The sequence below is a fragment of the Hakea prostrata genome, chromosome 7 (genome assembly GCF_041222555.1).
Source record: "Hakea prostrata isolate BN-2017 chromosome 7, UWA_Hpros_2, whole genome shotgun sequence".
Taxonomy (NCBI): Eukaryota; Viridiplantae; Streptophyta; class Magnoliopsida; order Proteales; family Proteaceae; genus Hakea; species Hakea prostrata.
Window position 1 is genome coordinate 14,027,057 of NC_142606.1, and position 27,498 is coordinate 14,054,554.

The 27,498-nt window shown below is 38.7% G+C and overlaps 1 protein-coding gene across 1 annotated transcript in view; it reads left to right on the forward strand.

Annotated features, from left to right (window-relative positions):
* LOC149009992 (ferredoxin-dependent glutamate synthase, chloroplastic-like) overlaps nt 1-27,498 on the forward strand; it is a 48,952-nt gene that overhangs the window by 18,444 nt on the left and 3,010 nt on the right. The window contains exons 10-27 of the mRNA XM_089164243.1: nt 3,421-3,580; nt 6,086-6,196; nt 6,356-6,571; nt 8,955-9,112; nt 10,746-10,875; nt 12,774-12,832; nt 12,980-13,085; nt 15,211-15,307; nt 19,356-19,471; nt 19,596-19,793; nt 19,927-20,037; nt 20,302-20,541; nt 20,628-20,726; nt 21,359-21,454; nt 21,577-21,774; nt 21,880-21,954; nt 22,159-22,287; nt 22,396-22,494. Of these exons, the coding sequence (XP_089020369.1) occupies nt 3,421-3,580; nt 6,086-6,196; nt 6,356-6,571; nt 8,955-9,112; nt 10,746-10,875; nt 12,774-12,832; nt 12,980-13,085; nt 15,211-15,307; nt 19,356-19,471; nt 19,596-19,793; nt 19,927-20,037; nt 20,302-20,541; nt 20,628-20,726; nt 21,359-21,454; nt 21,577-21,774; nt 21,880-21,954; nt 22,159-22,287; nt 22,396-22,494 (2,398 nt within the window). The remainder of the gene's footprint in view (nt 1-3,420; nt 3,581-6,085; nt 6,197-6,355; nt 6,572-8,954; nt 9,113-10,745; nt 10,876-12,773; nt 12,833-12,979; nt 13,086-15,210; nt 15,308-19,355; nt 19,472-19,595; nt 19,794-19,926; nt 20,038-20,301; nt 20,542-20,627; nt 20,727-21,358; nt 21,455-21,576; nt 21,775-21,879; nt 21,955-22,158; nt 22,288-22,395; nt 22,495-27,498) is intronic.

Sequence of the window (27,498 nt, forward strand, 5' to 3'; positions counted from 1 at the left end):
GATGAAGGCTGATTGATTCGGACTCACAAGGGATGGGAGAACCATCTTGAGACGATTTGCAAGGATTTTGGAAATGAATTTGTGGATGTGATCAGTAGCTCCCTTTTACCCTTCTAGGAGAATTTTACAAGACAGTCATAAGATTGGCTATGAATGTATGGGGCAGAGTATTGGGCTGTCAACAATAGATAAGCAAAGTGTAGCAGAGATGCAGATGTTGAGATGAATGATTGGCAAAATCAACGAGGTTAAAGTAAGAAATGGTTTATAAGATTGGCTTGGGAGTGACCCCAACTCAAGATAAGAACACCGTTGAGGTGGCATGACCATGTTCAATGGAGGCCTTTGAATGCCCTGATTCAGAAGGGTGACTTGATTCTGATTGAGGTTCTAAAGTAGCTGGGCTAGGGCTAAAATGACCCTAGAAGAAGTGAGGAATGATATGTTTAGTTTAGTTCTTGCTTCAAGTATGATAGGTCATTGGTTGGTTTGAAGCAAAAGGATCAAATTTTTTACCACAATTACTAGATATAAGATGGATTTATCATTTCTGTTCTTGCGTTCCTTCCCTTTTACTGTAAGCTTTTTATCTTGGCTTAACTAGGATCCATATGGTGGATCCCATTTAATTGGGATAAGACTAAGAAGAAGTTTTTCGGTTTTTTTGTTTTTGTTGGGGTAGCTGAATGGTTGAACAACTAAGCTTTAGTCTTATAAAATCTGTTTTAATATAGTAAATAATGCATAGATGAAATCCTATCTCCTGATATAGACCTCAACGCTAAACAGTACATCATTTGGGCCCCTTTTGACCAACATATCTTGAAGCTTGCTAAGCACCTGCAATTTTCTGTTTGGCATCAGTTGGGCTTTGACCTTATGACTGTATTTCACCAAAAGAAAAAGAACTTATGATTGTATCATAGTTCGAGGTCTCGCCTAGATCTTGGCTGAGATCTCCTTTTTTTAAGAGCTTGAGACTAGTCCTTATGTGAATCAAGACGATTCTAGAAAAATACATGATCTCAGCCAAAATCTTGGTCAAATCGAGATCTTGTATCTTGCAAGATCTTGATTCGACCAAGTTTTTAAGAATACCTCATCTCAGTCGAGATCTCGACTAACCTCGACTTGTCTCAGACACTCCCGCCTTTGCTGGTGTCAGTGTTTTGGTCGGATTTTCTCCACAAAGTTTGTCAGATCTCTGGCTAGGCTGCATCAACAAGCTATTTAGCTCGCCTACTACAAAGGTCTACTGATTTGAACCAATCTTGAAGCAAGGTGAGTGTTCTTCTAATAATCTTGCATTGATATCATCCAAGCTTGGAAAGTAAAGCAAGTTGATTTGGATAGCCTTGGACGAAGTATGCCATTGCCCATATATTTAAATTATTAGTATATGTACTGCTGACCCATTGAAATAACTATTATATTTATTGCCCATCTATTCAAATAACTAGCATATTTGATATCCATCTAATTTAAATAACTAGCACATTTTCTACCTATCTAATTAAGTCATTAGTATATTGTTTTTACCCTAAATGGGAATGTAGCTTTATTGTGTTACCCGAAAATGTAATTTTTCATTGCCTTTATATGTAAGCCATTGTGGCCACTTATCAATGGAATGTAATGGGAGAATGATTTGAATTTATGTATGAGTTAATGCAAGACCTTGAAGAGTCCTTGTTTATAGCCTTGAAGAGCTATTTGTCATCTTGAAGAATGACACCCCTATCCTTATCTTTTCTTTCGTTTATTTATCCTCCGCATTGATCCTGGCGATCCTAGGATTGCATTGTCTTCCCAAACTTAATTTTTTTTGAAATTATGTTCTCCATTGGTGGAAGTGGTGCCGGTGCTATCACTAGTGGAGCAGAGTTGGAGGAGCTGCTTAGTCAATGATTTTACTCTTGTACTCTTGTGGTGTAACTTATAAGTACACCAATGTTGTAATGTGAAATTGTGAACAACTAAACATGTTTAATGTATTATTTGACCTGAAATCTTTATATTGTCATTTATATCAAGTAATAGTTATGTATTTCATGTTTTATAAGTCTGCATGTTCACTCCTTAAGCATATTGGTTTCAAAGTTAGGGTCGAGTTGAAACTCATATATACACTTGTCCTCTCACGAATCTAAGGCCACCACTGTGTGTAGAATGCCTAAATAGGCTAAATTCCAAATTCCAACGCAAACTGAGTCCTAGTACCCACTAAGATGGGCCCTTGAGTTGGGTCAGTTGACTAGGTGTTTTTACCAAATCTCAGTTTTTTGAGGAATGAAGATCCCTGTCAAGATCAAGATCTCAAACGGTGCATTGTTTGGCAAGTTCCAGTTCTGGTCTTAATATGCAAGGCACAGTCAATTAGAGATTTGTTTATGCCAATTGGTTTTGGGTGATCCTTTGATGAAGGGTGCCTATGAACTTCAACCTTACCCAAGGAATTAGGCTTGAGAATTGGTGGAATGGGGTCAGAGCTTGTGCAGGGTAGATCTATGAGAACATCTATATTTTTCAATGGGCTTATTTGTCAGCCTCCAAATTAGGTTGGTCCTCTTTTAGGTTACGGTGAGAGCCAAAAATATCTCACAAATTGTGTACTATTTAGGGGCATGTGATTGATTTTGGTATTCTTGGACAGAACAAGGGAGTGGTATCGTGGGTGGAAAGTTAAGGCTATTAAATTATATGATTATCAATTTGAATTGATTGGTTTTTATGGCAGGGATTGATATTCCTAGTGGGGCAGAAGTCACTTGTAAGTTGTAAATACCAAGTTAAGCTCCTATATAGAAGTTAAATAGACTGAAAGTAATAGGGGATCAGGGGGTTATTGCTGGGAACAGTTCAACGGGCTATGAAACAAAAGTGTTAATGGCTGTATCAGAATCAGGAAGAGCAAACTAGAAATTAATATACCAGGCTATTACCCTGGAAATTATTAATCCACAGAATTTGCTCAATTGGTCAAAACTTACTGCATTACAGTGTTCATTAGACTCCATAATTACAGATTAGCTCCTTCCCTTCTATCGCTGCCTTCTTTTACTTTTGGGGGAAGGACGGGACTGAAACGGTGTAGGGACAACCTGGCCAAGTTTTGTTCTGCTTAATGTGAAGTTATCTTTTCCTGCTACCTGATTTAGGATGGGTTTCTGAAAAGTAACTTGTGTGCCTGCTGGCATGGGGCTGTATTACAAACTTGATGAACATCTGTGTTTTTTCCATAAATCTCAAAGAGATGGGGTGGGACATGGCAAATTCGAGTCCTCTGTTGCTGAGCACATTTCAGTTTGTTATCATAGTCATTTAATATTATTTTTACATCAGATGATGGATTAACAATCCAATTGAATGGTGATTCGTGATATGTCTTTCATAAAAATTTGCATTTTTTGGTGGAGCTAGGGCATATGGCTATTCAAGTGAGGATGTCCAGATGGTTATTGAAACCATGGCTGCACAAGGGAAGGAGCCTACATTTTGCATGGGTGATGATATTCCATTGGCTGTACTGTCTCAGAAGGCACACATGCTTTTTGACTATTTCAAGCAAAGATTTGCACAGGTATGGTGGAACCTTTTAGGCTTGTCTGATTGAACCCATGAAACAACCTAATGAGCCTCTACTTATTCATGAAACAAAGTATTCTGGACTGGATTTAGCTGTCTTCCTATGAAGCATTGAGATCCAAATTTCATATTATGGAATCAGGTTCATATTTGGTTTCATTTTGTTATTGATATTTAACTTATTTTAAACACAGTTTCTTGTTTAGTTGTTTCTCTTACAACAATTGTTTTTGAACCAGTAAAAACTTGAAGTATACCCTTTGTTTTCTATTAATTGGACCAACTTCTTGGTCCTTTGTTCAATAATCCAAAATGCAGAAACTTATTATTAGTGAAAGCATTTATTAGTTGCTAGAGCTCTGCAATATTTGCACAAAAGGAAGCCATGGGAAAAGAATCCAAAACAGTAATGCAAGTTACATTGTACATCGTGTTGACAAGGAGTAAGATCTAGGAAAAGAGAATAATATGAGTTGAAGCCGAGAATTGTGGGCAAGATTAATTCTATATTCTTCACTAGTATTTTTCGTTTGAATTATGTACACCTGCCTAGGGAGTTAAGGTGTAAAAAGGTAAAAAGGAGAGGATAGAACTTAAGTTGACATTACTACAAACCGGTGACTAATCAATTAAGTAAACTCAACACTCATTTCTTTTTGAGGGAATACTCAACACTTTCCCCCAAGATAAAGAATTATGCCGTACATCCGAGCTTGCACAAAAGGTTACTTAACTGGTGAGGAGCAACTGAGCAAGGCTGTTGTTATCTCCCAATTGGTCACCTGTTTTCACAAAAGGAATACAATCACACCTGTTAGAAACTCTGAGAATCAAACCAGAATCTAGAAGGAAGAAAAAGCAAAGAAGAAGAAGAATGAACCCAGCAGAGATAGGATAACTTCTTGCAATTCTGGGATAGATCACCCAGAATTGTGGGCCACAAGGCTACAATTACAACATACTAGGACAGAATATTCCGTCCACTAAAATAGAAACAATTACAAGAGATCAAGACAAAATATTCAGTCCAATATTCTGTTCACTAAAATTAGAAAGCAAGAAAAAGGAAACTACAGACAATAGAAACTGCAGCACCAAAATAGAATCTATGGAAGGCAGCACCAAATAGAAACTATAGAAGATCCACATCTCCACTCCAAATAATGTGTATCCATATCTCACACAAATTTTAACAACACTCAAAAATCAATTTTCCCTTTGATGAAATATCTGTCATATTTAAATGTGTTTTTTGTGGTCATGCTGCATGGGAGTAGAGGCAATACTTGTAGCAGCCTGGCTGTCATGGTAGAGCTGCATAGGTCCCTCAGTGTCAAAGCCCAGCTCTTGGATTAATTATATCAACCATAAGAGTTCACATACCCCATTAGCCATGAGTCTAAACTTAGCTCTAACACTAGTCCTAGCTACGACAGTAGGTTTTTTACTCCTTTATGTAACAACATTACTACCTACTGGTTATAATAACATGATTAGATCGTCTGTCAGTAATTGAATCTGACGAATCAGCATCAGTGTAGCCCTGTATGCTCAAATAGGTTTTTTGCTCCTTTATGTAACAACATTACTACCTACTGGTTATAATAACATGATTAGATCGTCTGTCAGTAATTGAATCAGACGAATCAGCATCAGTGTAGCCCTGTATGCTTAAATGGTTGTGCTTGGCATATAGAAGTCCCTTGCTGAAGAACGCTTCACATACCTGATGATGTAAAAATCAATTCCAAGTGCCCACTCCTGGGGGCATCTGTAAATAGCCATACCACTCCAACTGCATACGAAATTTTTGGGTGGATGAAGGAGTGGTATATCAGCTTCACCACTAATCTCCAGTGCATTTATGCATCTATAATAGAATTACAATCTTTACTAAACTTGCAATTCTGATCCATTCAGCAAGTCCAGGACAAAATTTCCTTCGACGAATAATTTATTCCCTCCTTTGATCTTGGCACTTCAATCCAAGTATTTCAAGAGTCCAAGGTCATTAATCTTGAACTGCTGGGGCAAGTATGATTTATGTACACTTTTGCTATTTAATTTTAAACTTAAGTGCTTTCTTGTTGGGTGGTTCCACAAGTGACCTAATGAGGGTTAAGCCACCTGCGAGTGCAGAATATAAAAGCGGCCTCAGACGAGGTGAAAAGTTAAAACAAAGACAGAAATGCTAACAAAGTAAAAGGACTCTATTCACTTAAAAAAGTAAAAAGACTTCTTCAGCAGAGGAGGGCTGCAAAATGGAGAAAGAATGACCACATGATACTATCATACAATCATATGCCTATTCCTTGAGAATCTGTACTGCAAGAGGAGACTGAAGGAAGCTAACTCCTAATGTCAATGCATTCAGAAGCAATTGTTATACTTCTCTGTTTACAAGGACATTCAGTTTTGAAAATTATTATGGTTTTTGTTATATCTTAGTTTTCACTTTCTGATTACCTATCAATTTTATCACATTATCTTCTGGGTTCAGGTTACCAACCCAGCTATTGACCCCCTTAGGGAAGGACTAGTTATGTCTCTCGAAGTCAACTTAGGGAAGCGTGGAAACATCCTAGAGGTCGGACCAGAAAATGCTGAGCAGGTTTGCTTTTAGTTTTATTTTTTATATGTTTTGCGAAATGTTGCCATGAATTCAGTGGATGTTCTATTAATTCTGTTGGCTAGTGTTTAACTATTAACATTATGAATTGAATACCTTTCTTTAATACACTGATACTTTTTTTTCTTCTGTTTTGATAAGGTTACTCTGTCTAGTCCAGTGTTGAATGAAGGGGAGCTTGAGGCATTGATGAAGGATCCAAACCTGAAACCTCAAATATTACCAATCTTTTTTGATATTAGGACGGGTGTTGAGGGTTCCTTAGAAAGGACGATAAAGCAACTATGTGAAGCTGCTGATGAGGCTGTTCGAAGTGGTTCACAACTTCTAATTCTCTCTGACCGCTCCGAGGAGTTGGTAAGTATTATCCCCTATGCTGGTATTTGTATAATTGTATCCAAGTAGCCATGTCCCAATTCTGTAGTTTCATATACAACTTGTATTGTTAAATAATCTTTCCTTTGCTTCCACAAAATTTTCTGTCACTTTGTTGTTGCTGCACATCCTTTTTTGTCAAAGTCATGTCGTGGATGTGCCACGAAAGAAACCTTATCTTCAGGTTGCGCTTCTCTTTTGAAAAGGTTATATGTATCTTTTAATTTTGCAACATAATTATGTAAAGAAAACCAGCAAGAAGAAGAAAAGAGTAGGCAATCAATTGAAAAGAAGAGAAGAGGAAGGAAACTATGGGCTAGGAGGAAAAAAGAATACTCTCCATTGATAGCAACTGGATTATCTATAATAACTTACATTATAGAAATTACAAATAGACCCTTGCTTTATGTATATCCTATCATAAACCCAGAAGAAATGATTCAATGATGAAAATACCCCTGCTGTATTGATGGTGGACTTAAATGCTCAACACTCTCAATGCTGCACCCTAGGAAAATAAGTCACCAAGCTGATCAGCAGAGCTATCACTAGCAGTATAAATCAGTTTCCTCATCTCCACACCTGCACAAAATAGCACCTATGTACCTGGTATGTTCATGAAAAAAAGAAAAGAAAAAGGATTACTGGCAATACAGATAGCAGCTTGGTTAGAACAGAACATGTCAGGCAATGGAAAAGCTAATTTTATGAATAAAAATTTTAACCACATCAATTCAGCTGCTGTATGTGCCATATCTCTATAGTCAGTCTCAGCAGTGGGTCAACCCACCATTGTCTGTTTTTTACTCAACCGCATTACCAGATTACTACTAGGGGTGAAACAGGCTTTGCTTTTTAAAACTCCAGCCTAACTGTGAATGCTCATTGCTCAACTCATCCTTCACACCTGTTCCTCAAATTAGTCTAAGATACCTCATTCCGGGTGCAGCACCCCTGGGATTAGGGCCAGTATAGGATCTTTCTAAGAATACAGCAGGCACTCTAGGGTGGAAACTGTGCTATTTGGGGCCAAATCTCTAAGGACAGCAGTAGTTTATGGCTTGTAACCCTGCTGTTCAAGTCTGGAATCTAGGGACAGCTGCTGTATTGTACTTAAAATGCTCAAGGACTCCTGCGGTTAGGTCTGACTAGGTTTCCAATCCTTTGATCTAGGTCTAGGTAGGTCTCAAGTGGATTGGGTAGGGGTTTAGGGTTTGGTTAGGCTAAAATTAGGAGTAGGGTGATTGAGGGAAGGGTTAAGGGTTTTCTAAGGTTTTACTAGGGAGGGAGGCTGCTGTCGTAGGGAAGAAGAGGGAGAGGGGGAGGCTTGCGATTGGAGAATTGGATTGGGAATGGGTGGCGAAATTGTACTTACTTGTTAGGGAGTGGATTGGTTCACTCTAAGCTGTGCTCTAGGAGAGACCACAAGGCTCTGCCGCAGGGTGTAGAAGTTGAAGAAGAAGATGAACAATTGCAGAAACCTCACACACACCTGTGGGATCCCTCTTGGTACTCATAAGTCCAATTCTCCTTCAATGCTTTGCAATTTTATTAATCCAATCTAATTTGATTACAAGGTATGGGGGCCTTCTTATAGCCTCATTTGTTGAACGAATGCAACTAGGACTCTTACCTAATAAAGAAACATACTTGGACTCAAACAGTCAAACTAGGAAATCCACTTTGGATTTGGGATTCCCTTTAAAACTCAACAACTTAATAAACAAACTAGAAAGGAGTCTTCTAGAGACCTCCTAATAAAAAATTACTCGCAAATATAAGCAACCAACTTCCAGAAGGAATCCTACTTGAAAATTGGATTCCAATTATGACTCCTACTTAGACAAGGACTATAACCACTAGTCCAATTGAAAAACAAGAAGTAGATATAGGACTGTAAAATTATTCTGGAATTTACTGGACCCCTTTGGTGTTCAAGGTGGGTGGGAAAATGACCAAATTGCCCTTTTGAGGGTTTTGTCAGCTCCTTGGTGTGCCAATTGGGCTTTGGTTTTGGTCCAAGTTTTGATGAACCTTATGCTTGCTGGGCCTGCTTACGTCACAAGGGACTAGTGGTGATGGGCAAGTGGGCAAGAATTTTTTTTTTTGGGGGGGGGGGGGGGGGTGGTTTGTAATCCAAACCTTGGGGGAAAAGGATTCAAGCTTGGGGAACATGGATGTCATATTGGGTGTTTTGGTACAACAATTCTGCTGTAACAGTCTTCTTATTTTCTTTTATTAATGTCTTATAGGTCTTCAATTTTTCATTACTAAAAATTCCAATTTATATCTGCAATGTTTTAGGAAATTGTTCAATGATTAATTTATCTAGTATTGGGATGATGAGGTGTTTTTTCCTTAACAGGAACCAACCCGGCCTGCTGTCCCTGTTCTTCTTGCTGTTGGTGCTGTCCACCAGCATCTAATTCAAAATGGCTTGCGGACATCAGCTTCTATTGTTGCTGAAACTGCGCAGTGCTTCAGCACCCATCAGTTTGCATGTTTAATTGGATATGGTGCCAGGTTTCTTTTTTCTTCTTCTTTTTCTTCCTTCATGTGGAGTGGTTGTGACTTTATTTTTCTTTTTGGGTAGAATCTTTCTTCCCAACGCATAAGTTTGAGCATTACTTGATGCGTTTTATTTTTTTATACTCATTAGGCGATAAACTAGGAAATTTTGGTTGTAAGTGGTGAACCTTACCTTTTTGCCTTCATCATTCATCCTTATCTGTTAGATCATTTGATATGTTCTCCGGCAGAATTATGGACCCAGATAATCAGAGTGCCCTCCTTTTTTTGAGGGGTTTGGTTGATTCCCCCCCCTTGCGTGCTCCTGATGTTCCATTGGCTTTCAGACATCAAAGATCAGTTTAGATATAACAGAAGGATGAAAGCTGGAGGTTGAATGCTTTCTGTTGATGACTTTGGCGAGAATCATCATATTAGAAGTGTATTCTTCCTGTAGTGGTGCAGTTTTAATGGCCACTTAAACTGAGTCAATGGCAATTCAGTCACCACCATGGTACATGAAGGGAGAGTTAGTAGTGAAGAAGATGGACTATAGAGCATAGGGAAACCAACACACAGACAAGTGGCCCTCACTTGAAGTTTGGTATCATTGAGAAAACTCAGTTAAAATGCATTACAAATTGTCAAAATAAGGTGCAGCTTCTACAAACCTAAAATGCATGAGCAACAAAATAACTTGGGTACACATAAATGTGTAAAATTCTATTTGATATCTTTTTGAGTACAGATTCAAATTTCTGTACATATAAAACCAAGCTTCAAAATGGTTAGAAAATGAAAATTCTTAGGCATGACATCATTTATGGTGTTTATGAAGCATTTACTATAGGGTTGCAGAACTGGATTTTGTTAGGAATTGTTAGAAAGCAGGTTTAAGGGCAAAGAGGGAAATAAAATAATATTGCAATAGGGTTTCCTAAGCTAATTTGGATTTTGTTTTTTATTTTCTGCTTTGGAATGTACTACCTAAAAAATTCTATAAATAAAGAGCTAGTTATTGGAGAGCCTTACAAGCCAACTTGAGGCCTCCTTGGCTGTGGGTAAACTTCTTCTCCTCTTCTTCTTCTTCTTCTTCTTCTTCTTCTTCTTCCTTCCTCTGTTTCTTCTTTATATTTACAAGAATTATATCCATGTTTTAATGGTTGTGGCACCTGCATTTTTTATTATATGGTGGATAAATATCATTATTAAACCCCAAAGGGATAAGGGAGGATACAAGGGAAAAAATCTTGAGAGGGGGAGGGGAAGCTGTACATGATTAAACCACCCAGGCTACGGGCTGACTTGTGAAGTTTGGAAGTAACATCAAAGGGGATTTTCTGAATCATATTGAAAGTCGAGTGATGGAGGTTTTGCTCCGTCCAGATATGAGAGATGTCAGCTTTAAATAAAAAGTCACCCATTGTGTCACAATTAGAATTATCCAAAAAAGTCCTCAAGCAAATCAATTGTTGACTGCGTACTATCTGGTTTTTCAAGTCACAGGAAGTGCCTTTTCACTTGGGCGTTGCTATGTAACCTATTTATAGTTGAATGTTTTGAAAATTTAAGTGCTTGCCTTATTTGTGGTACTTTTTGTTGTGCTATGAGGTGGAGTCACCCTTTCCTCTTGCAATCATTTCTGCAGTGCTGTATGCCCATACTTGGCATTGGAAACCTGTCGCCACTGGCGTTTAAGCAACAAAACGGTGAACTTGATGCGAAATGGGAAGATGCCTACTGTAACAATTGAACAGGCTCAAAACAACTTTTGCAAGGTTGGTATATTAGTTCTGGAGTACATACGGTGATGTTTGTGCTAACTTTACTACTTTCCCTCTTTACGATCTAAAGATGAACATAATTTATTTTAAACATTTAGAGGTTTATTTTTGGTGAGGATACTAAAAATCTCAAAGGATTCACATTGATCATTAGTAGTTGGGAATAAAAAATATTTGTCCTCTCTTCCACAAAATCAGGCCTTTACATTTTGGGTCATCGAAAATTCTTGGTCCATTTTTCAACTTGGTTAATTAATTTTACTGTTCATTGATTACCACAATTCATTTAGGAGATTGATGTTAATTAGTTATATTAACTTTACTGTTCATTGACTATCACAATTCGTTTAGGAGATTGATGTGAAGTTCCAGAGTTGGGGGAAAACCAAATCTTAAGAGGGCATTTTAGTTAGTCCTACACAAGCCCAATCCAGTTAGTTGGATTCAGCATGTTGCTAAGAGTGCAAATATAATTTTATTTTGGTATTTCAGTTAGTCCTTCTTATGTTATGAAAAAGTCCTAGTCTAGTTAGAACTTAGAAGAGGTCAAGTTGGAAGCTTATCGTAAACTGGAATCCTTCTTAAGTTAGAAACCCTTTTATGTTTGCAATTAATTTTTGTTAGGAGTTCTCTTTAAATAAAACTCCTTGTTTGTTTTGCTTTCCAATCTGAGTCATAGTAGAAATCCTTCAATGTAAGGCGATAAATATAGCCCAACACATGTAATCGAATCAGTATCTGAATATTGAATATAAGTTGATTGAAGGAGAATCGAGTAGAGTCAAGGGATCTCCAAGGGAAGAAACCCTGTGACAGCTTTGGCTTTGGCATTCTTTCAGCAATTTGAGCACCCCTAGTTCCCAACTATGGTAAGTCTTCAACCCTAACATCCCCTAACCCTATACCTTCACAATTCCTCCTCTTCTCTCTCTTGCGGCATACTCTCTTCCTCTCCCCAAACCCTAAAATCCCACATCTTCTAATCCCCTCCCCCAAATTCCAACAGTTACCTGCACCCCCTCCCTAGCATCCTACCCCATCCCTAGCATCCTACCCCATCCCTCACTCCAAAGGGCCACTGAAACCCTAAGACCTGCACTTCATCTTTTTCCTCCAAAACCATAATTTCCATAGCTCCCAACTCCGTCCACCAAACCCCATTCCCTCTTAGAGTCATCATTCCCCAACCCCCATTAGCTTTTGACCCTTGTATTATCCCTAGCCCACCCCTTGAAACCCTAGTTCTCCTAAATACCCTAACCTTTGGAGTTGAATCTGAAACTGAATATTCACCAGGATCAGATTTAATTTTCTGATTTTGAAACCCTAAACCTTCTGGCCAAATCATGTACACCTCCTCAACCTTAAATTCCCATAAAATGCTAGGAAACCCTAGCCACAGGGTCTTAAGAATCCCTTATTTGTCCGGTTGATTCAATCGATCGATCCTGTAATTGGCCCCCAATTGGGAGGTTACATAAAAAAATTCACTTAAGCTGTGGAGGGATGGGGACATAGGAAAGTAGGGCTGTAATGCCATAACTCCATAAAATTTGTAGTTTTTCAAAGATGACTGTCATTGGGACAGAGGAATATAAAATTTACCGATAAGAACAATCTTGTTAATAAGTTGCAGTTATATTGAAAAATACTCCCTGCTAAGTGTGGTCGGCTTTCCCATTATTTAAGTAGGAAATGTGCAAACTTTCATGTTGCTGATTGAGTAGTTGTGAGTCTTGTGACTGGTCCTTGAGACAGTAATTATTCTTTTTGGTATGCATTTGTGGAATCTACTTCTGCTACTTTAGGAAGTTCAGCAGCCTAAATTCTGTATTTTTTTTCTTTCTTTCCCAATGTTCAACGCACATGCTTATTTCTTCTTACCATTTCAGGCAGTTAAATCTGGACTTCTGAAAATACTTTCCAAAATGGGCATCTCTTTGCTTTCCAGGTAGGAACGAATTCGGTTACTCATTTAAATTTTAATTTTCCCACTTATTGGTGTTTTGCAATTGCAACTTATGGTTCTAATTGTTTCCAGATGTAGTTGTCAATTATATCACATGGATAAAAATGTATCTTTTTTTCTTCTTCCCAGTTATTGTGGGGCTCAGATATTTGAGATTTATGGCTTGAACAAAGAAGTTGTTGATCTTGCATTCTGTGGGAGTGTTTCCAAAATTGGTGGGCTGAGTCTTGACGAGGTATGAAGACAAAAAAGCCTCATGGACTTGAACTAATGTGAATTTAAAAAAAAGTTGCTTTTTTTGTGCAGAGAAGCTGAAGTTAGAAAAAATGTTGTTATGACAATGGTAAGGAGGGAAATGTGCATCTTTAATTCTATACTATTGCAATTGCTACCAGGCATATGGTCTTGCTTCACATATTTGGTGGATTGAGACAGTTCATGACCTGAGATACCTTGCTGGGCTAGACTGTCTGGCTAAATCCCAGTCTTGTCAATAGATAGTTTCTCCTGAGTATTTTCCAGAAGAGCGAGCAATTGAAGGAAATCAATTGAATTTATCCAAACCATGGTTCCCACGCTTGCTATTGTGGCAGTAGTCAGGGAGTAGCATTCCTTGAGATTCCAGTTTGACCTCTACTCCCTTTTCTTTTTGTTCTGCTGGTTGTGGAGTCTGTCCAGGGATGTAGACTGTAGTGATGCAGTCCTGGACTGAAGAGGATTAGCCAGGGCCTGATCTTCCAGGATCTCATTCAAAAGGTTAAATGTAGAAGAAGACAATGAAGGATCTTGGTTAGAAGATTAGAAGGAACTCTTAGGAAAGAAAAGACAAGAAGAAATCAGAATTGGGATAAGAATCCTGTATTCACTGTCAAACAGCTTCAAACTCTTAAAAAAAGTCATTCAATAACGAAATCATCTCCAGTTGGGGGGGGGGGATGCATTACATATATATAGACCTTCTAGTATTCCTGATTTGACTTATAATAGAATTCCTAAGCACCCTAGAAGAATCATTAAGTTAAATAAAATATAAAAAAATTCTATCTACGAACTAGCCTAGAACCTTCTTGGAATCCTGGTTCATCTTCTTCTTAGAACCAGAGTATATTTTTCAACCTAAGAACCTGAAACGACTCTTGAGACAGCAATGGATATTGCTTTAATGCCATGTATCAAAAGTTGACTCTGAGAACAGCAACAGCAGAGAAGAGTGAAGAAGAAGAGATGGAGGAGGAAATGAAGAGTTGTGACAAGTGCAGCTCTCGCACCCCAGCAGTATATTTATTATTGAAAAGTTTCGAGATTAGAGTGATTCTCAAATATTACTATCTTAAAATCAACTTGCTTGACACCCAGGCAACAAGCAGGAAAGGAAACAATTCTCCCTAAGTATTGCTTGCTAGTCAAGCTACATAAAAATAGAAAGTAGTATCCTAATCTAATAAAATAAGGAGCTAAGGAAATAAAATGAAATATCAGCACAGTAAAATCATATCTAATCCAACCTGAGGTGACTCCATATAGTGGTTACCACTGAAGTGTTAAATTGTGTATATTCTAACAAAGTCTAGAAAAGGTCGTCCTCGGCACCTTGGTCAGGTGCTCACTTGCTGAATGCTTGATCATGGGTTGTAGTCCTGGAAACAGCCTCTCTGTAAATAGGGGTAAAGTTGCATACATCTGACCCTCCCCAGAACCTTCTAGATGCAGGATCCTTGTACACTGGGTTTGGCCTTTTTAATTTTTCCTGCTCCAAATAAAGTGAAAATAATTTTCCAGCCAATAGCTTGCCATGGAGGTAGTATACAAAACACTGGATCAAATAAGACAAACAACTTAAGCGAGGCTGGACTCCAAGGTTGTCAAAGCATCTGCCTAGCTATGGAGGTAGTATACAAAACATTGGATCAAATAAGACAAACAACTTAAGTGAGGCTGGACTCCAAGGTTGTCAAAGCATCCGCCTAGGAGCACCTAGCCGGCCGCCTTGGCCCATTTTTGGGTCTAGGCGACCTGGTGTTGCCTTGTCGCCTAGCATCGCCATGTCGCCTTGACAACCATGGTGGACTCCTTAGCCAATTTCTTGCCCCTCTAAAATAGTTTCAGCTTCTCCTTTGAATTATACAGCTTTTCATTTAATTCATTAGTTGCTGATTGTTCAACAATCAGTTTGAGTTTCTTTGGCCAGTCTCAAGGAATTGTGGATTTCAGCTTATGGAATTGGAGGAATGCACACGTTTCTTAAGAAATGAAAACTTCTTATTTATTTTGCAAGCTCAGAGCCTAGCATTCAAATTTTTGTATTTTCTTATTTTGACCTGTCTAATTGGTGTTGATTACTTATTGGTCTATTGTGGCAGTTGGCTCGGGAGGCCTTATCTTTCTGGGTGAAGGCTTTCTCAGAGGATACAGCAAAGAGATTGGAAAATTTTGGGTTCATTCAGTTCAGACCTGGAGGTATAATCAGATTTTGTATCCTTGGGGTCTTTTTGATGATGTTATTCACTCTTCTAGACTAAATTATTTGACGCTTATAAGATATGTTTATTCGGGTTAAAACCAGTTACTTGAAAGGTACAATATAAATGTGTAACTGCCTAAATTTTCATGCTTGGTAACTTTGTTATAATTACGTTAGATCCTGAATGTATTCAGCTGCCGGAGACTTCATTATGTTCTAATATTAAGTCAGTGTTCTTGTTGTGCTAATTGGTATTATTTTTTTCCTTTGTAGACTTGAAGAGTTTTACATGGATTTTCTTTAGCCCTAGATACATATATTTTCAACGTCAGGACAAAGTTGAAGCTCTGTTTTGTGTTTTGAATGAATAAATAAATTTGTTATGAAAGGAAAGAGAAGGTGAGGGAAAAATACAGTAGCAAACTAAGGGCAAAGCCCAGCCGAAACAAGCTGTGGCTCAACTGGCAGGACCGAGCCTTACACCAAACATAATGGTTGAAGAGAAAGAGAAAAGAAGCTAAAAGACACCAGACAGGAGAGGACCAGAAAACAGAGGCCAAAAGGCCAAGCTAAACTGAGGCAAAGCCTAGAAGTGCACTCTATTTCTTTTCCTCCTTTCTGAATGACTTCAAATCTACAATGAAATCTCCATCTATTTGGTGATGCCCTTGGTAATCGGTTGTTTCTCCTGCAACTATTATGATGGGAGACATACAAAGGCATTGAAATTTCGGTCTCTAGAGCAACCTCATGGGACTCCAATTTGCACAACGAAGAAAGGTGCTTTAGTGCTTAATGTTGTGGACAAGGCTGCCCACAATCGGATGAGTTAGCGGGGTGGAGAAGAGGCTAGCCAAGGTCTTTGGAAAATTTGTTGTCCCCAATTTGGGAGTGGGCATAGGAATGGATGAGAAGAGGAAGAAGGGATTAATTGAGAATAGTGGAATGGGAGGAGAGGGCCTTAGGTGAAGGGACAGGGGAGTAGGGAAGGGTTGGGGAATCAAAGGTTGAGGAGGGCTTGAAGACATGTTTTGGGAAGGGGGTTTTTTTTTTTTGGGGGGGGGGGGGGGGGGGGGGGGGAGGAGGATGCCTTTTGTTAGAGTAGGTAAGGGTGGAATTTGAAAGGGAAGGATGGATTAGAGGAGGAGAGGGGAGGGGGAGGAGGTTGAGGAGTGAGAGGGATGAGAGAAGTGGGGGAGGGATTGGGGTGGTTGGGTTTGGGGGAGAGAGAATTTGGTATTAGGTTAGGGGTGGGAGGGGTGAGAAGGAGAAGAAGATCGAGTGGGGGGGGGATGAAGTGGGGAGGGGTATTGAATTCGGTGATGGAGTTGCGAGTGGAAGATGGGGGGATGGAATTTAATGGTTAATGGGTTGGTTTGGGAGAGAGGGTTAGGGGGTAGATGAGAAGGGGAAGAAGAGTGAAGAGTGAGCGTGGGATGGGTTGGATTGGTGGGCTAGGTAGGGGAAGGGTTAGAATTGGGATGGGAGTTGTGCACTTGTGCTAGGTCAAAGGGTTAAAGAAAGTAGGAGAAGATGGTTGAGTGGCAGTGAATGGGCTAAGGGGAATAGGGAAGATGGTTTGGGCCCAGGAGGGCTTAAGGTTAAGGAAAATGGGCTTGCAAGCCGAACTAAAAGAGAGGGAGAGAGAGTTAAAGTGTGGGAGTGGTTAGTGAGAGAGGTGGGGCTCAAGGAAGTGGCAGTGGGAGAAGCCAGGTGAGAGGGAGAGAGTCGGATATGGGTTGAGGACTTGGAGGGGTTGCGAGGAAAGGGAAAGAGTGGGGGAGGTGGGTTTCACGATAGGGGAGGGTTGTGAGGAAGGGGAAAGGGATGCGGTTGACTTGGCAGAGGCAAAGGGGAAGGGAGAAGAAGGGGAGGGCTTTGTAGAGGGGCAGTCAGACGCATGGAACAAAATTCTAGGGAAACTCAAGTTTTGACCCTGTGAAGATGGGAATTTTAGGTCAAAATTGGGGAAACTTTGTGGAAATTTGGGACTTTTTCCAGCAAGTTTTGACAGATTTTAGGGGGTATCTTGGGGTGAGACTCTGCATATAAGATAATTAGAGCATAAAGAACACATTGGCACATGCATTTTGCTAAATGTGCAGTTCAGTTAGGCTTCTCCTATTCTTAACTCAGCAGAGCAAAACAATAGTCTTGCTCAAAATAAGATAATAACTAGTTTAATTTATAATTACTAATTTATCTTACCATCATCAACATGGCATACTCAGCTTAATAAACCTTTAATCATAGCCATCTCCTTGCTTCGCCATGTGGCAGGGTTCCGATTGCCACCACCACCTTGGCCGTGCACATGGTGGCAACTTGTCCTCGATGCCTCATGCTCTAAGCTGCTTAGCTGGCAAAGTGTTGCCGCCTCTAGCTCTCTCATGCAAATGGTATTGGTCAAACAACTGCAGGATGGGGGGGGGGGTTCATATTGAGTTGTCTCAACCTACATTGGCTGAGACAGCTCCATACAGGTCAAGGTAGTAGATATAGACAGCGGCAGCCAGCATCATTGCCACCAGCAACACCGAATGGTGGAAGAAGAAGGATTATGGGAAAGGAACCATACCTATTGTTCTATTAGTACATGCAATTGAAGCGCCAATGCTAGGGGAGATGAAATTCAGAGAAGCTGTTGACAGTTTTTCTCTTCTGTAATATTTTTCTTAATGACAAACTAACAATAATTTTTTGTGGTCAGTGCACTCATGAAAGCTTCCATATTAAACCTGCCTTATGTGCCACATGGAACGACAATTTGGCAATCCAACCATTGAATAGGAATGGCATGCAAAACTTAATTATTTGAAGACCCATGTATTGTCACCTTTCCCTTGTATTTTTGTCCATGCATTTGTAAGTATTTTTACCTTAATATTTTACTCATGTCCACCGTTGATTGAGTTCAAATTTAACAGTTAGGGTATCATGAAACATGCGTGTACACAAATTATAGCCCTAAGAGACCTTTTATCCTGTGGATTATAGGTCTGACCACCTAACATCCTATAGTCAGACCAACAACTAGAGTGCCTTTCACATAAAATAGTTAATGACTATTAAAAATATCTAAAGATATTTAAAAGGGATAATTACTATTGGCCCCCTGTACTTTGATTTTATTACTACTGTATCCCCTGTACTTTTCAAAATTACTAATCCAACCTTTAATTTTGTCTACAATTACTATTGCCCCCCTACCGTTAAGTTCTGTTAGTTTCCTGATGATGTGGCAACTTTATATTTTCTCAAAAACCCCAAAATACCCTTATACTTATCTCTTTACTTATTTACCCTTTTGTCAAGTTACAGTAGTACCCTTAATTAACTGTGGAGAAAAAAAGTAACTATAATCCGTTTTATTCTCAATAAAAAAAGAAAAAGAAAAACCAAATAAAGAATGAATGATTGAATAAAACTCAAATAGAAACCGAAGAGGAAGGAAAATCAAATTCAACTCAAATTGGATACTGAATATCACCTAAAATATTTTCAAAATAAATGAAGTTTATCGAATTTGGATTTTGCCCATTTCATTAATTCAAAATAAATGAAGTTTAGGGTAAAATTGACATTTAATCTGGTTTTTAAAAATTAGGTAGCATCATTTTTTGATTTCTTAATTTTAATGAAGGGCAAATTAGACATTACATATTCAAACTTAACACCAACTTAACATCGTTATAAGGAAGGGGGGCAACAGTAATTCCGTAAAGAACAGGGTTTTATTAGTAATAAAATCAAACTACAGGGGGGCAATAGTAATTATCCCTATTTAAAAATATTTTACCTAGTCTGAAAGATTTCGCGAAAGTGTTCCTCTAGTCTTATTTAGTATCTACCTAGTTTTAGGAGGCTTAAAATTCCCAAAAAATGGTTAGATATGTATGTAAATAGGTTGAAATTTTCATAAGTTGGTAGCTGGTTCCTGGATCTATGTATGCATATCATACTCATTTAACTGAACTGCAATTGTAGTGTTTGCGTCCACGTATCCAATTGCTGACAGTTGTTTTTTTTTTCTTCTCTCCGAAGGAGAATATCATGGAAATAATCCGGAGATGTCAAAATTGCTACATAAAGCAGTTCGCCAAAAGAGTGAGAGTGCCTATTCAGTGTATCAGCAACACCTTTCTAACCGACCTGTAAATGTGAGTTTTCTGAAATTTCTTGGTTCAGTCTTTTTGTCTAGGGTACTTATGACAACATACTGCTAAAATCGTTGTCTAGCTGCTTCTGAGTTTTTTAACATTTTTATGTATTGTATTTCCTTAGGTACTTCGTGATCTTCTTAAGTTTAAAAGTGACCGGTCCCCAATACCACTGGGAAAGGTTGAACCTGCGGTTTCCATTGTTCAGCGCTTCTGCACTGGTGGTATGTCACTAGGAGCTATTTCCAGAGAAACTCATGAAGCAATTGCAATTGCAATGAATAGACTTGGTGGAAAATCGAACTCGGGAGAAGGTGGTGAGGTAGTTCCCATTGCTACATAGTTGTAAATTGTGAATGCTAAATTTCATTAACCTAGTACTTTACTTGTCATGGTCCCTGAACCATAGCAGCCATCATAGAGATAACATAAGCATGATATTGTTTTTTGTCCAGGACCCCATTCGTTGGAAACCACTTTCAGATGTCACTGATGGTTACTCTCCAACTCTTCCACATCTCAAAGGTCTTCAGAATGGGGACACTGCCACAAGTGCAATCAAACAGGTTATATCTTATGGTCCTTTGTTTCATTGAAACAAACTATTTTACTTGCATGAAAATGAGATGATTATGGGTATATTAATATGATTAAACATGATAAGCTTGGGAGAAATTCTCGGTGGCTAAAACATGATCTCGCTGTTCCAAAACAATAGTCACATAGCTTCGTCATTTTGCATATTATGGGAGACAGATCATAAGCATGGCTGAATGTGGGAGTTTGTGTTTCTTTTCATTCTAGTTTCTCATATGTATGATCCTCTTCAGGTTGCTTCGGGGCGTTTTGGTGTGACCCCAACATTTTTGGTCAATGCTGATCAGCTAGAAATAAAAATCGCACAAGGTGCAAAGCCTGGGGAAGGCGGGCAGTTGCCTGGAAAGAAAGTTAGTGCATACATTGCCAGACTGAGAAATTCGAAACCTGGGGTTCCTCTTATATCTCCACCTCCACACCATGACATTTATTCTATTGAAGACCTGGCACAGTTAATTTTTGACCTTCATCAGGTGATCGTTTTATACATGTCAAATCATGTTCTTTGACAGCTTCTCTAATTTGAAATTCATTGGTAGATTATATTTGCTTCAAGCAGGTCAATCCTAAGGCTAAGGTATCTGTTAAGCTTGTAGCAGAAGCTGGGATTGGAACTGTTGCTTCTGGTGTCGCAAAGGGTAATGCTGATATAATACAGGTATTCAATTCTCAACAGACTTCTATCTTTGCCTACCAGATACAGAGTTTATTCTGGTCATGGCTAGTGTTCTTCGTCATCAACATTTGATAACAAAGGAAATTTGTGTGTCCTATTATTTGTATTGGCTGTTTAATTTTTTTTTGCTCCTATCATTATATCTAGTTCATGTAAATTTGTGGCATAAAAAGAGGGTATGCGTTGGTGCAGTGGTAAAGTTGCTCCATTGCAACCTAGGGTTACAGGGTTCAAGTTGGGAAACAGCCTCTTCGTGAAGCAGGATTAGGATTACATACAGTATTACTCTCCCCACAGTAGCAGAAACCTTGTGCACTTAAATGCACCCTTTTTTTTTAAGATGTTTCAGAAGCATACACTTAATGCCCCTTTCTCAATGTATTGCATCAACTTAATAGATTCTATCAATTTGATAAGGTATATTTGAATTAGTAACCTACTAAGTGACTACCTTTTTCCAGGTCTTATTTTGGAATTTATAATTGTTCACATTTTTAGTGTCCTTTCTCCCCCCCCCCCCCCTTTTTTGGAAAATAAGTTGAAGGATGGATGAAATCCTTGCTAATCTGAGGGCTTGTGGGAGGCTTTGACCAAACATTCATGTTGAACTGTAGATATCAGGGCATGATGGAGGAACTGGAGCTAGCCCCGTGAGCTCTATTAAGCATGCTGGTGGTCCGTGGGAACTTGGACTCACAGAGACACACCAGGTTCATGTGATATCCTTAATTGAATAATTTTCTTTTTGAACAATTCTATTTTATTTTCACCTCTTTTCCCCTTCCTTTTGTATGTAATATTTTCACCTTGATTAGTCATTGCTTTTTTGCAGACACTCATTGTAAATGGACTTAGAGAAAGGGTTATTCTTAGAGTTGATGGTGGCTTCAAAAGTGGGGTTGATGTTCTAATGGCTGCAGCAATGGGTGCTGATGAGTATGGATTTGGTTCTGTGGCAATGATTGCTACGGGATGTGTTATGGCACGCATCTGTCACACAAATAATTGCCCTGTGGGTGTTGCTAGTCAGGTATTAGAGTGGTAACTTCTTTTGTGATGTTTATTTTCTTGTAGCCAGGGTTTCTGTGTAACAGATGCAGATACTTATGTTTTTCTTTTCAAAAATGTATTTCAGAGAGAAGAACTACGTGCTCGTTTTCCTGGTGTGCCAGGTGATCTCGTCAACTACTTTTTGTATGTTGCCGAGGAGGTGAGCTCATTGATCCATTCTGACGTAATAGGGCAATGTATTCCCGGTTTAGCATTTTCTGTTTAACTGTAGTCAACCATATCTGGACTCAGCCTGTCCGATTATTTTGGTTCTCTGGACTAATTAGTTTAGAAACTTTGAAAACGCTGAAACTAAATGTTGAATTATTGTTAATGTTTAAATTAAATTAAATGGTTTTACCAGGTCAGAGGCATCTTAGCACAGTTGGGGTATGAGAGGATGGATGATATAATTGGACGGACAGACTTATTAAAACCACGGAATGTGTCATTATTAAAAACTCAACAGCTTGATCTCAGTTACATTCTCTCAGTATGTGCTAAACCCTCATTAGCGTGCACTTATTTTACATGGATTATATTTTTGAACTATTTTTCCATAGAAATCCCTCAAAAGCCTGAGATCTTGTTTTTTGTTCAGAATGTGGGGCTCCCAAAGTTGAGCAGCAGTGCCATTAGGACCCAAGAAGTTCATTCTAACGGTGGTGTTCTAGATGATATTCTTCTTTCAGATCCAGAGGTAACTGTCTTTTTTGTTATTCTTTTTGTATTTCTTTTTATGCGTGCACTGGTTTAGCTAATTGAACATAGTATTGAACTCTGAAATCCTTAATTGAGCCTTGGATTCCTTGTAACTTTTAATTAATTGATCCATTGATTACCGGTTCAGGGTATTTGAACCTAATTTGAGTTATTTCATTTCTGTCATGCTCTTCAAATTTCCTTCACCTTCTAATTTGGCTCATTGTAAAAACATAGATAGATGATTTATGATATATAAATTGTTCAGTTGGTATCTATTTATGGTACAATATTCATCTGTTTTTATATATAAAAGATTTTTTGTTTCAGAACAGTACTGATAGTGTTTGCACACACAAATACACCAAACAAGGTTTATAGAAATCAGATTTAAACAATGTTGGACGCCTTGGAAAGCTGGGTTTGTGCTCCATATCTTGTGGAAAAATAAAATTATTGGACTATACATACATATATATATATATATATATATATATATATATATATATATAGCCTTTGAAGGAAAGAGGAGAGGAAACTCTAATATAAAGGCATTCCCCCCTAACTGTTGTCCTAATGTGGTAAGTATAGCCAACTACAGCCTGTAAAATACATAAGAGCCTACGTTCTTCTGATTCAACTTTAGGAGTTCAGCAGGTAGCTCCTCCAGACTCCAAACAGCTGGGCCTTGTCCTCTTTGACTGCTAATATGTAACTGCAAGTTGGTTTTTGCACATGCAAGAATTCCCATCCACATAGCAAGTTGGCTTTTTGGCTAATCTCCCATTTGCTTTCTTGTAGTTTCCAATGACCTTGAATCTTCTTAATTAATTATGCCAATACTCAGTAGCAAGCTTAGAGTCTGATCGAATAGAAACAGCCATAAAATCCCTTTCAACACAGAACATTTCAGAATTTGCTTGAAGTTTCATTGCTAGAACTGATAAATCATCATTTGCCTAGTGCATCCCTTATCAAATCACCATAGGCTGTTATTGCATCAACTAATGCTCATCAGAATGCAAGGCCATAATGCGGAGGGGAGTTTGTTTTATGATCATGTTCTTGGAATCCTGCACCTCCAGCTATTTGAATGCCCCACTTTTGCAACATATTCTGACTATATTTTGCTCTCCTGGAGCACTCAAAGCATTACACATTTACACTAGGTCTCCACATCTACAATAATGTTGGATGCTACCCCTTGGTCCTTGGTTCTTGTTCTCTTTTTTTTCCCTCCCTGAATAGCCTATAATTTCTCTGTCAAAAATTGCTGAATGGTTGCGCAGAATGTAACTTCCGTATAGCTCAAATTATGCCGTTTGTCTCATGTTAGGGCTTTATCCGTTCTGCTAGCTCATTCACTTTTGTCATGGCTCTTCTTTCATTTAGCAATCTAGCAAAGATACACCTCCAAACTGTGGGGCTAAATGAGCTCTGGAAAGAAAAAGATGGTCCTTGCTTTCAATTCCAACCCAACAGAAAATGCAATTCAGTTGCACACTTGCACCTAGATGTTTCTTCTAGGAAAGACTTCGTAGTAGGTAAAGCATCCCTAAGGCACCTCATGCTGTAAACGAGTGCCGAGGAATATATTTTGGAACCCACACTGTGGACTGCAGTCCACTTTTTGTGATTTTTGTCTGATTGTCTCACAATCTGATTTTGTAGCAAACAAGCTCGTGGAGATGAACATATTTATATTCTATGTTGCTATGGTAGTATGAGAAACATAGTTCATTTATTTTATTTATTATTTATTTTTTACCATGATATCTTTTGTTGCTGTAATTATTTAATATTTATTTTCCATATTAGTAGAATTATATAATTTTAACTATTCTATTTTGTGCTAAACAAAATTGTTATATTAATAAAAGGAACACCAGAGTGCTGTGTTCACCGTGGTGACGGCTTATGGCAGCCTTGTCACCATAAGAAAACCCTTAAATGCCATGGTCGCCTTGCTGCCTTGGTAAGTATTGAAGGGGCTAACCATCCAAAGAGAGTAATCATGGAGAATAGTAGAGTAGACCCATACAACGTATATACTGTCGTCTTTAGCTCGAATTTTTTCAAATCAGCTTTGTGGATACCAGCTATATTTGCCTCTTTGATTCTTCACAAGCGAACACCTCTGTATTATTAGTGAGACAGCAGTAGCTCAGCTAGTTGGATGAAGAAATTTAACTGAGTCAGCCCCCTTTCCAAAGAAAAGCAAACATTAGAGATTACATTGCCTCGATAGTAGAATGAGGCAGTCCACGTATGCCGAACCAATAATGGTAAGATGGCTTGAGGATCGATCTGATTACACTTCCAGATGACCCATGTAATATAGGACTTTGGCTTTCTAGAGTTGGAGCCCCTCTTGCAAAGAAGATCGAACATCTAAGGTGCAATGTAGCCAGGTCATTCTACAAAGGATCGAGGGTGATCCTAATTATCTGACTAAGTGATCCTAGTTATCTAACTGAGATGTGGCCAGGAGGGTTAGATATGTGGCCTGGAGAGAAACCAGTCAACTTAAGAAGCTGGATTTTGCTTTGATCAAGGATTCCCCCAACTAGGAAAGTTTGGGATTTGAGGAGATTGATGTGGGGGGCATACATAGCTTCAAAGAGGTGAAAGGAAGAACAACTAGACTGATGTAGTAGAAGCCAATATCCAGGATTTACCATGGACCAGCCAAGTTCAAGAGATCCAAACAGGGTATGGGGTCCACTTGAGGGCTAGTGTCAGACAATAAAGTTACCACAAGGATGTGATGGTTCAGTTTTGTCGAGTAGATGATTGGAAGCTATTGGGTAACATTAAGATTTCACGGAAGAATTTGAAGGCGAGTTTTAAATTTTCAGTAAATCATGGTTTAAGTTTTAAAATTTGAAACTTGAAGTTTGACCGAAACTAGGATTTAGGGATTTAATTTGGAGATGGGGTTTATGTTGATGAGGGGCTAATGGCTGGTTAGGGATTGGACTGAAATTCTGGGTTTTCAGTTGAGGTTAGGGTTGATTAAATCTTGGGTTTCAATGGAGGGAATGGGCAGGAAGGTGGACAAGATATAGGAAATGATGTGGATTTAATCTGAATGATTTTAATGCTGAAATAAGACTGTGAAGGGTTTTCAGTGGCTAGGTTTGTAGAAAATGAATTCATAAAGAGAGATTTAGGGTTTGGGGAGTTAAGAGGGGACTGAATTGATGTTCTGACAAGCTTGAATGGTTGAAGATGTTCTTGGGAGGAAGAAAAGGGAAGATAAGAAATCAGGCTTCGGGTGTTGATCCCCTATGCATTACACAGCAGCACCAAAGCTCTGAAGGAAAGTTGTATTCTTTATTCAAGTCATCTCTAATTGATGGGGGGACGTATTACTTATGCATAGACCTTCTAAAATTCCTTAATTAACTTAGCACTGCTAATTGCTCTAAAGATTAAAAATAGAACTGTACCTCAAACGAAAGCTACAATTGCCAAGTAGGATTCACTGTCAAATCCTAAGATTAGAACTTCAAAATAAGACTAAAGTCAATTTAAATATTCCTAACTACTAAGCTCGTTTACTGATATTATCCTCACTTTCTAGGCTTATAAATTAGGCTCATTATATCAATAAACCCAAAAATAGGAAGCCTTGGGCCTATAGAATCCAATCATGGGTCGAAGACTCGAAATGAAGTCTTCTGAGCCCAACATACCCGTTGGACAATCTTAACTTCATCATGGACTGGATGGAGAAAATCATGAGATCGTTGCAAAGGAATAGTGGGTTAACAGGATGGCATTACATTTGGGGATGGGGAGATGGAGTGTTGGTCGTTGTTGCATGGGATGCTTGATGCAGCACCACTGGAAGTTACTGTTCACACTACAGTAACGTGAACAGTAAGTTAGGAGATAATTCTTCATATCTGAGGGGCCACAAGTCCAGCTTGTGACGGATAAAATAGGAACTGTTTTTATGGGAGTTTTAGAGATAATGTAGGATTTTGTTATTTATTTTTGGGGATAATTATGTAATCAGATTTTTAATTCGGGTAGGATTTTGGGATCAGTTTTAGTTAGTTTTAAGTTGCTAAAGAATCCTAGTAGGATTAGTTTTTTGTTAGTTATAAATTACCAGAAGTCTTACTATAGTTGTTTTCGTATTGAAGTACGTCTTTATTATTTAAACAGTTGTGAACTTGTGATCAAATATTGGGGAGGGAATAGAAAGATCAAGTAAAGCTTGAGTTTTGTATGCTTGCTGCCGGGGGGGGGGGGTCTCCTCTGTTCTTCTTCTTCTTCTTCTTATGAGTGTTCTTCTCCATCCTCCCCTTCTTCAAGTCTGTTTCTTCATTGGTTTCCCCTTTTCCCCCCTATCTTCTTTCTCCTTTATACTGTCCCCCATTAATGCTTCTCAGTAGGACTTCATGAGCCAAAGAGAAAATGAAGGGGGAAAGAAGATGCAACCTTGACAAATGCCCCAAAGGAGGCAAAATAGTTGGTGAGACTACCACTGACCAACACAGTGAGATAAGAAGAGGTGATACAAGAATGAATCCAGTATTTGGAAGCAAGAGGTAAGGACATCTTGAGCAAGACTTTGGAGATGAAATACGACTTTAGGTAGTCAAAGGCTTTGTGGATGTTAATCTCCATAAGGGCTGGAGTGATGGAATTTCTGTCGAAACTTTTGACAGTCTCATTACAAGGGAGTATATTATTTGCACTGCTTCTAGCACCATTGGTAGTAATTTAATTCCCAATAGCCAAAGAGAAAGGCGGGTTGACCTCTTTAATGTGGCAAGGTTGAAATGGTTTTGATGAGATCAAATCTGATGATACCCCCACTAAGAAGAGAAGAAGCCCATGCTGAAGCCATCAGTGTTAGGAGCTCTATTAAGCCTTGTGGGAGAGGACTGCAGCCAAAGTCTCACCATCATCTTCAATTTTATGGCTTGGAAAGAACCATAAGGTGACTAGGGATTATTTTTATTGCAGTGTGCTACTTCTAATTTTA